Source organism: Meleagris gallopavo, chromosome 17 (assembly GCF_000146605.3).
Source record: "Meleagris gallopavo isolate NT-WF06-2002-E0010 breed Aviagen turkey brand Nicholas breeding stock chromosome 17, Turkey_5.1, whole genome shotgun sequence".
NCBI classification, from domain to species: Eukaryota; Metazoa; Chordata; class Aves; order Galliformes; family Phasianidae; genus Meleagris; species Meleagris gallopavo.
In genome coordinates this window covers 5,967,308-5,977,548 of record NC_015027.2, presented here as the reverse complement: position 1 = coordinate 5,977,548, position 10,241 = coordinate 5,967,308, and the positions used below count along the sequence as shown (strand labels likewise).

Genomic DNA, 10,241 nt, shown 5'->3' with positions numbered 1-10,241 from the left:
AATATATGTATATATATATATATATATATATATATATACAGGGATGCAGTAATGCTTTGGAAGTAACTGGCTTACGCACCAGAGGAGAGATGAAATGAATGAACCAGGACCATCAGAATAGAAAGGAAGCTCAAGCCTTGTTGGGGCAGTAGCAGGCTGGGTCAGACGAGGGACTTCAAACTTTAACCTGGGTCAGAAACTTCTCCTTCCCCGTTTCCAATGGAAGCTCTGTTTTGTTTTTAAAAAAATAAAAAGAAGGAAAAATAATCTAGGAGAGTTTTTGTGAAAATGAATATATTGTTTAGCTCACATGATAACATTTCTATAATAAATCATACTCAGCGTGCTAATGCGCGAAGAGACTGAACTGAAGACGCTGCAGACTCAGATAGCAAAATTATAAGCCTACTTCATGATAAGGTAACTATTAGTCATTCAAACTCATATTTCCCTTAAAAGTATCTTAAATCCGTTATGGGATATAATGGTGTTTATTACTAAGTGTGTGCCTGGAAGACTGGTTTAAAAAATCATCGAAAAAACCAAACTTATTTTAATGTTCTGAAAAAAAGTCCTTGTTTAAAATTGTCCAGTGTTTATTTAATGCTTTCTAAATTACACTTTAAGGATATTAACTGTGTCCCATGGTAAATTTGTTGTTTTCATTATTTGAGAGATGAAGCTGGTTGTGTGTAGACTAATTACTGAATATCAGTAGTTCTTTTCAGTGTATGTAACAGAGCAGCTACTTAGATAAATAGATACTTCAAAAAGTAAGATATAAGTAATGTTCTACACTATTCACATGTTTTTAGTAGCACATAGTTCCTCAGGGAGTTGCAGTAAAATACTCTAGAAGCAGTAAAAGGTATCTTAACATAGCATATCTAGATGTGAATTATAACTGAATATATTGAGAATTTGAAATACGTTAATAAGGAATTGATCTATGTGGATATGAACTAGTTACAGCATCTTCAGACTATAGAAAGATTTTACAAGTACTTAAAGTAAAACAGATCTAGATGAACAAGAAAATGGAAAAGAGTCAAACTCTAGTCTAAAATTTATACATCATCATAAAAGTGTGACTTGAAAGACAAAAATTAAATGAAGACTTAAGTGGGCTATGCTAGAAAGAGCTGAAAATAAACTGGATATATTAAGAAAAGGTGTTGATGTCATGACTTAGTCTTTAAGGAAAACACTGGCAAAAATCAGGCCTGACCTTGCTAAGTATTTTTGGCATTGCAGCTATAAAAAGAAATCTTTTTTTTTTTTTTTGAGACACTGCAGGAAGAAATTGCAGTATGTTCGAGCAGCATATCTTTAAGTTTAATCTACTGTGGGAGGTTTTGGAGTGATGCATGTTAAACTTAAATACTGTAAATAGGATGTCAACCGTGTAACTTACTGCTTTGCTTTTTACAAACTGTTAGAAGTTGCTGACTGAAGAGAGTTTTGTTCTTAAAAAAAAACAATTATCTGCCAATAGAGGAATGTTTTAGTTGCAAAAGCAGTTTACTATATGTCTGCAACTATCTGTATGGATTCTAATAATTCTTTCTATGTGGTAGATTTAGACAAATAATTACAGATGTGATTGTGTATCTATATATGTATTTGCAAATCGTCAGATACTTAAAGATAGGAAAGAGTATACATATTGAAATGAAAATGTGATCTAGTTGTTTATATTACAATGTTGTGAACTCTCATGGAAGTGCTGTAAAAATACCTTGAATGGATGCTTTTAAAAATCCTTTAGTGGGGAGGAGGGAAGAGGGGGACAAATAATAGCGTATATTTGCAACATTGGGTAGGTGGTGGCATTAGGTAATACAGCCATCACTCATGATTGAGTCACACTCCTAAGGTTACTAATGTTGCATCACAGCTTATCATTTTTTATCTTCTGATGCCCATACTAACTCTCTTTGTTGCACTATTTTCCTGAAAGAACCAACTTCTTCTTAAAACAGGCAAGAAGACATGAATCCAAAGAGAAGTCCTCCAAGAAGCACAAATCTGAAGACCACAATGACAAAGAACATTCTTCTGACAAGGGAAGAGAGAGCCTAAACTCATCCGAAAATGGTGAGGATAGACATAAACGCAAAGAGAGAAAGTCATCAAGAGGGAGGAGTCACTCAAGATCCAGGTCTCGCGAAAGGTAAGTTGTTTTATATGATTAATCTTTGTTGTTTTTTTTTAAATACATTCACAAAAAGTGTTGAAAAGTTTGGGTGAGCTGTGAAGTACAACTGAGCAACGTTGCTGACCTAATTTAAAGCATCACTTTATATTGTATTTTTGTATGGACAGTGTTTTTGCTGCTAGTTGTCTTATTTCCATATTGATTCTGAGTAAAGTTACTGAGTGCACCTAAGGTTTTTTTTATAGGTCATGCCTCAGTGTTAATTCAGGTTTATAACTTAGTAACAGGGTTTGGAAAAACTGTAAGATAGAATATATTAGATGTTCCCTATTGGCATTGGTGGGAAAGACACAAAAAACTTAGCTGTCATTGCTTTTTGCTGCCTAAGTCAGTTGTTTGCCTAGAGACAACGCTGTCTATGCTTCCTTGCACAGTAGGCTTCCCAGCATGCACTCAAGATCGTAGAGGTGGTTGGGACAAGCTGTGTTGCCAGAAGAACTTTTCAGTCAGTTCTGCTCACGCTGGGGTGATCTGTAACAAACATGACAGCAAGGAACAGGCTTTAGCTGATAATGTACTGAGGGACTCTGTATGACTCATGAGCTGAAATCTGGGCGTCTCTTCTCTAAGGTACTAGAATACCATGGGGAGGAGGGAATTTATCTTGCATTGAATTTTAGGCTTTAACAGCAGATTATTTTGGCCATATGTTTGTTTCTAGATACACATTTTAATGAACAAACAAAAATAGCTGTATTCATAGTATATTATTTACTTAAACTCTTCATAAATCACTTGTGGCTGATGGTAGTGTGCTATTACTCCCAGTTGCAAGCTGTTCCAGGCATGGACTAGTAAAAGTATACAGTCCCCTTTACTTTGCCTGATGCATTCTGACCTGTGACAAACCTGACGTAAGACCTTAGGTAAAATATGAATTGAAACAGAAGGAATTTTGGACCTGTGTTTCAGACGTCATCGCAGTAGAAGTCGTGATAGGAAAAAATCCCGATCTCGCAGCAGAGAGAGAAAGCGCCGCGTGAGATCTCGTTCTAGATCAAGATCTAGGCACAGACACAGAAGCAGAAGTAGAAGCAGAACGAGGAGCAGAAGCAGGTAAGTGTTAACTTCCACACATGCTTGGTGGCAATGGGTTGAATGCTCTGTGGAATATAAAATAATGCTGGGGTTCAGTGTAGCCGTGTTTACGTTTTCTCAGCTATATTAACATGGGGTGAAGCACAGGGTGGCACATATTTGGTTACGGAAACAGGTATACTAAACAGCTTATGTGTCTCAGATTTTCATAACATATTTTCATGTTAGCAATTAGAGATGCTTAGTTGGTTATTTAGAAGTATAATTTAGGAGGAAAGCATCATTTTGAATAGTATAAATACGACAGTTCAAGTTTAGTTTCTTATATCACAGCTGACTTTACTATCTTAAATAGAAATGATATTTAAATAGGTAAAAAGTAGAATAAAATGCAGCTAATACTTCCATATGTTTTGTATGAGGGTAGTGTGGTTAGCAGAATACTACTTCAAAAATTCTACTTTAATTATCACTTTTTCTGTGTGTTTATATGTTATGAAAGTTTAACTGAGAACGACTAGCTGGTGGAGCATCTGATCAGTGTATTTGCTAATCCTGACCAGCTCAACAAATTTAATTTAGAAATTTGTGGATCTTTTCTGTAGAATTAGTGTAGGTAGTGTAGTACGTGGGTGAGCTGAGATCAGATGGACTAATCTGGTCTACGTACTATCCTGTTAGTGATTACAAACTTCTTTTATTAAGTTCATGTGAGATTACTTGTCATCTTCATTTTTTTCTCTTTCATGCTTTCATTTCTTCCTTAAGCTTCAGTTCTAGAAGCACAGGTTGAACCCAGCTGAGTAGATTCTTACTAGCTTGTTCAGTGTCTATACGCTGTAGTTGAAGTTTTCTTCCCTGCATAGGAATTAATGTTTTTCAGATGGTGATTCATTGTTTTGTTGTAGAGTTTGCAGTCTATTTGTATGTGCCACCTCTACGTTCTTAATGCCCTGAAGGATTTTCTTAATAAGTTGAAATAGTCTTAATGATATTATTTGAGGACAGGGTTTTTTTGATTCTGTTGGTCTAAAATTAAAAAAGTATCTTGGATGCAAATTGGTGCCCTTTCAAAGCTCCCAAGAATGTGTTGCTAGTGTTCCAGTTTAATTAGTAACATTCTTACCAGTATATTTCAAATTGCATTTAAATTAAAGACATTAGGTATGACCACTCAATATTACAGTGGACCATTGGAGACTTAAGAATGTAATGCTACAACAACACTTGAGAAACTGTTAAGAAGACTTATCTTTTGGAGGAACATATTGAATTACATGGTTTGTGTCAGATTTTATTTTGCCATGCACTTTCTACCAAACTTTCAGCTGGGGTGAGTAGACTGGTATACACACATTATTTTCTTACTGGTATCTGAGCTACCTTTAGAATGATTTGTAAGGCTTCAGTTTCCTATTATTTCCTATTATTGTATTATTGTACATTTAAAGTTTTAAAATGTCACTTTAAACTCTTTATTTAATGGCTCAGTGAAAATTTCACTTCTCGGAATTACTATTCTTCTGCAGTAGAATTCAAATTAACCTGAAAAAGAACAACAGTTGTAGGAAGTAGTAAGGGATAGTAATAGCATAGGAGTTTCTTCAACTGGAACTGTGCCTTAATGGCTAGTGATAGATAAATACACTGCAGGAATCCACTTAAGTATTGTTTTGTCTGACAGGTATTAGGGAGGGAAAATAAGCAAGGTATGATTCCTGAATGGTAGCCAGAACCACTACCTCAAGCTGTGGGCTCAGGTGAAGTTTTTGGAGCAGTAGTTATAGGTCAAGGAAAGCTCTTCACAAGCCAGATAAACATGATGTAGAAATGCAGCTTGCAGAAACACAACTATGAAATGAATTCCCTCATTCATGAAATACAGTATTTCCTGTGTTGCAGTTCACAGTCTGTGACAGTGGCATTTCTGAATAGTAGCTTGACCTTACCTTGGAGGTTCTTTGTGCAACTTCAAGCATGCATTTTCAAAGTCCATCTGTCTTCAGCAGTGTTTAAAGTAATCTTGTTCTCTGAGCCCATTGACCCTTCTAGTAGTTATTTTGTTGCATTGATTGAATACAGGATGGAAAACATGACGACATCTGCTTGTTTCAAATGAAAGTACATAAATAGAAAAGCTCAAATATTTATTTCCTTGATGTTTACCAGTGCAGTAAAGCATCAGACCAAAGATCAGACCAAGACCAAACTACAATAGTCCTCACGGCAAAAATGAAGGTATCTTTGAAACATGCATTACATCTTATCTCAGGAATGCAGATCTGTCACTTCCCAGTGCCTGAATCTGCATCTTGTCGTCTCCTATTAAAAGATAAGTCTCACTTCTTTTGTATTCTACCAGATTTGTCATGTAAACAGGGATCTCTTCTGTAACTTCAGACTGCATTTCATGTTTGTGGATGCTGCAAAAGTTGCAAACAGAAGAAATGGAATAGATGAATGCCATTCAAAGTGGCTTTACTTAAGTTAGTTGCTTTCAGAGATGGTTCATAACTTTAAAGTATAAAATGGCATTTTAACTTAGTTTTGATGGCAAATCTGGCAATTCTCTTGTAATTTCAACTTTGCATCCAGAATTGGTGACTTTTTTTGTTCAGAACATCAGACAGAGGCTTAAAAACAGTAAAACTTTATCTCTTGTAATGTTGTTCCTTAATGATCGTAGTAGGGGAAAAAGGAAAACAATCATAACAACTGCTAGTGATACTTCTATGTATTTTAAGTGGCTGTTGCTTAAAAGAAATTAGATGTATATGTTGAAAGAGCAACTTTTACTTGAGAGAAGGTTTTTAAATGATAGATGCAATGAATATTTTGGTGTTTTGTTTAAACATATTTTTAAGCAGATCATTTGTCAGCCCTCAGTTAAGGCATGCATTATGGTCCTCTGCACAGGTAGTGTCCTTCTCCAGAACTTATAAGAAAAAAAACTCTCCTGTCTAGTTTGATATCTTCACTCAAACAGCTCAGAGAACATCTAGTGACAAATATACAGAAAGGAGAAGAATAGCAATTCCCCTGAATATTATTGGAGTTCTTTACTCAGGGCTATTTACAGTATTCACCTCTAGCATAATTATAATGCTGTTGTATCTCTTGTTTTAAAGCCTTCTTGCGCCTTGATCTATTTTAGTTTTCTTGACATGCAAAAAGTTATGTGATGTTTTTTCTTGCCAGGAGTTAGAATAAAGATCTCTTATACCAAGTGAAAGGGTAAATAAATACCTGGAATTACATACTTAGAGCTTGCAGTTGAAAAAACTCACTTTTAACTTTGTCTTGTTACTGCGCAAGTGTGACTATTACACTATTGTAATATAATCTCTGGGACAGCTGTTTTTGGAAACTCTCCAAGTTAGTTTCTGAGTCATGATTGCTCTATTAAATGTAGATTTATTGTTTTAGCAACTGTTTTAAATTTGGTTGCAGAGAGCGAAAGAAGAGAATTGAAAAGCCCCGCAGATTCAGCAGGAGTCATAGCCGGAGTCCAAGTCCACCACCTTTTCGAGGTCGAAATACAGCTATGGATGCACAGGAAGCATTAGCCAGAAGGTCAGAAATTGTTACTATTTTAGTGGTATGTGATATGAATAATCTGTTCCTCTTTGGTTTTGCATGTCTAAATACTTCCATTCTTGTGTTTTTTGTAGATTGGAAAGAGCAAAGAAATTGCAAGAACAGAGAGAGAAAGAAATGGTTGAAAAACAGAAGCAACAGGAAATGGCTGCAGGTAATCTATGTATGTTAATTTCTGAAGAATAATGTTTGTGGAAGATAATACAGGCTTATGTGTTGAGTGTTTGAAGTAATCATAGAATCACTAGGGTTGGAAAAGGTCTCCAAAATGATCGAATCTGTCCACCTACCACCAGTATTTCCCCACTAAATCCTATCCCTTAGTACCATACCTGAAAATTGCTTGAACGCCTCCAGGGACAATAATGTACTGTGTTACAGTCCTGTCCAATTGATATACAGGTTGTCAGTGTGTTCATTTCATCCATGTGTAAGAAACACAAGTAGAACAAGAAAATGGAAGGGTGGAAAGGTATCGCAAAAAAAAATCCAACTAAAATGTTGTCTGTTAGGCTGGCTCTAATGGTCATTGGACCTTCCCCATATACATCGTTAAGCAAGAGTTGGAAAGCTGTTACCCACACATGGGTGTTTAAAAGCATGAGTTATGATACTTCTGACTTACTAAAATGTGTTGGAGACTTGATATTTATAAATTAAGAAACATAATATATTTTGTTCTCATTGTTTTCAACTTACTGCTATGAATGGGAGTGGGTTTTTTGGGGGAGAAAAAATGACTGAACTTACTAGCAATTTACCATTGCTTTCTTTAGCAGCTGCAGCCACTGGAGGTTCTGTTATTAACGTTGCTGCTCTTCTGGCATCGGGAACACAAGTAACTCCTCAAATAGCAATGGCAGCTCAAATGGCAGCACTACAAGCAAAAGCTCTAGCAGAGACTGGAATAGCTGTACCTAGCTATTATAACCCAGCAGCAGTGAATCCAATGAAATTTGCTGAGCAAGAGAAAAAACGAAAGATGCTTTGGCAAGGCAAAAAGGAAGGGGTAATGTCTTTTTTCTTACTTTCATAAAACTTGTTTGAAAAACATCTTGCATGTCTGAACTGCCTATGTGAAAAAGCCTAGATGTTCAGTGACAAATGCTAGTTACATAAGCCCTAGAATTATGCCTGACTGTAAATTTTAGGGAGTATAATTGATGCTTTTGTTGATTTTTGTTAGTAAACAAAACTTGCCACTAAATGTCAGATGTGGATGGTCTCTCTTTATTGAGAAGTGCTGGCAACATCATATAGTTATACATTTTTTCTTTTCCATAATTTTAGTTGTATTTTCTGACATAATGAGCACAGTTTACTCAAGTAAAGTAAAGAATATACCTCATTTTGAAACCTGTGATTAAACACTGTTATCACAAAAAGTTTCTGTGGAGATGCTGCAAGAATGCCACTGGAAATATTTTGCCTCTGGCTTTGCTACAGCTATACAACAGTCTGATTCTTAATACAGCTTTTCTTTGCTTGCTACTATATTGTAATATTAACAGAAATATGTGTAAAAAGGTGGTAACTTTTTTTTTTGTAACTTGCACAGGATAAATCGCAGTCTGCAGAAATATGGGAAAAATTAAATTTTGGAAACAAGGACCAAAATGTCAAATTCAGAAAACTGATGGGCATTAAGGTAAAGTATTCTGAATGTGTAGTTAAATTTATTATAGCGGATTTGGTTTTTAATTTTAAAGGGTACCTAAATCAGTAAGGATAGGTTAACTGGTTACTGTATGATCTAATTAAAAACAAATTATTTCTCATTAAAGATCACATAAGTTCCTAAATTATATTCAAAGTTTAGAATTTCATGATATTTCTTGCATCTGTTATACTCTATGATAGCAGTCCTAACTGTAACCAATATTCATCATCTAATGAATGTTCATACTTGATGGGTCTGTATAGATAATTAAATGGAGGTGTTAATTTGAATGAATTCAAAAGAGGAATTTGAAGGCTTCTGAGCATTTCTTGGCAGCGAGAGCAAAAGCTATACTGGCCTTGTTACAGCAGCAAAAGCAGGTGCCTGTTGTTTTAAAAGGCTCTTAAGAATTCAGAATTACAAGGAGTTTAGGCTAGCTGTAGCGTATGAAAATGCCACTTCCTACGAAGCTAATGCTTTACTTCTGTTTTCCAGAGTGAGGATGAAGCTGGCTGTAGTTCAGTTGATGAAGAGAGCTACAAAACGCTGAAACAGCAGGAAGAGGTTTTCAGAAATCTAGATGCACAGTATGAAATGGCAAGATCACAGACGCATACACAGAGAGGAATGGGATTGGGGTTTACATCTTCAATGCGAGGAATGGATGCGGTTTGAATACAAACAACTTTAAAGTTTGGGACTTTGGAAGGTTCTTGTTCAAATGTTGGGTCCTTGTTCACCAAAAAGCTAGCATTCTAGCTTGCATGGGTGTTGCATTGACTTTAATTTATTGATAAATACAATTTTTTTTGTAAATATCAGATCAGTGATACTGGTGTTAGTGTTGTAATCAGGTTATACCCACTTCCATTAAACTTGACAGAACTATAGAAGGACAGTATTTTTTAGTTAAAGTTCTACTTTTCAAACCGAGCAGCAGATGGGATGAACTCATACATGGATATTTGGTGTCCACTGTCTTGTGTACTTTTGTACTTTAACCTTGTACAGTTATTTTCGATTCTTGAAACATGAAAGAAACATTGTGTAGATGTTATTTAGCAGTCTGGGCCACTAGGCACATAATCCAGCGCAAAAACCTGGTTAATAATAAAGAAGTTTTTTCTCTAAGGTCTTACTTTATGTTGATCAAGTTGTCTTTAGGGCAGAACTCAGAGGAAACTCAGGAAGGGCTCAAAGGAAGTCAGAAATAGAGCGTTTGTTTTGCTTTGTCTATTTGGAAGTACAGTTTTCTTAAGGAATTTGCTGGAGGATACTGAACTCATTCCTCCCTTTGTGAGTTGGGTTAATTTTCTTTTTTTTCTCACTATTCAGAGTTCTTGAAGTACTGGCAAGCGTTAGGTTTCTTTTTTATGGAATGTATTAAAAAAAAAAAAGCTGCTTTTATGTTATATAACGTGTACTGGAAGGATACCTTAATGTGAGGACGGTTTGGATGCAGTCTTAGTGCCGGCGATGTATTGAAAGAAGTGGCGCGGTGCTGCGCCCTGCTGGTGCTGCTGTTTCTGCTCTCCAGAAAAAGAAAAAAGGCGGGAAGGCAGATGGCACCGCAGGTGGCTCCTGCAGGCTGCGCCTCTCGCGTCGGTGGAACTGGTCCTCCGCTCGACTACAGCTCCCAGCATGCACAGCGAGCACAGCTCGGCGCGGCTCTGGTTCCCTGGCCGCAGTGCATGCTGGGGGCCGCTGTCCCGCGGCTCGTAATAGGGC

The 10,241-nt window shown here is 36.3% G+C and overlaps 1 protein-coding gene across 8 annotated transcripts in view; it reads left to right on the top strand.

Moving 5' to 3' along the window:
• RSRC2 (arginine and serine rich coiled-coil 2) overlaps positions 1-9,651 on the top strand; it is a 13,059-nt gene extending 3,408 nt beyond the window's left edge. The window contains exons 3-10 of one of the 8 annotated variants that reach the window (XM_010720160.3): positions 343-420; positions 1,961-2,173; positions 3,131-3,274; positions 6,707-6,829; positions 6,928-7,016; positions 7,630-7,862; positions 8,412-8,501; positions 9,009-9,651. In XM_010720160.3, the coding sequence (XP_010718462.1) occupies positions 413-420; positions 1,961-2,173; positions 3,131-3,274; positions 6,707-6,829; positions 6,928-7,016; positions 7,630-7,862; positions 8,412-8,501; positions 9,009-9,188 (1,080 nt within the window). In that variant the 5' untranslated portion in view covers positions 343-412 and the 3' untranslated portion in view covers positions 9,189-9,651. The remainder of the gene's footprint in view (positions 1-342; positions 421-1,960; positions 2,174-3,130; positions 3,275-6,706; positions 6,830-6,927; positions 7,017-7,629; positions 7,863-8,411; positions 8,502-9,008) is intronic. The other 7 variants (XM_010720157.3, XM_003210921.4, XM_010720155.3 and 4 more) reach the window with 7 other exon arrangements.
• The last annotated feature ends 590 nt before the right edge of the window (positions 9,652-10,241 follow it).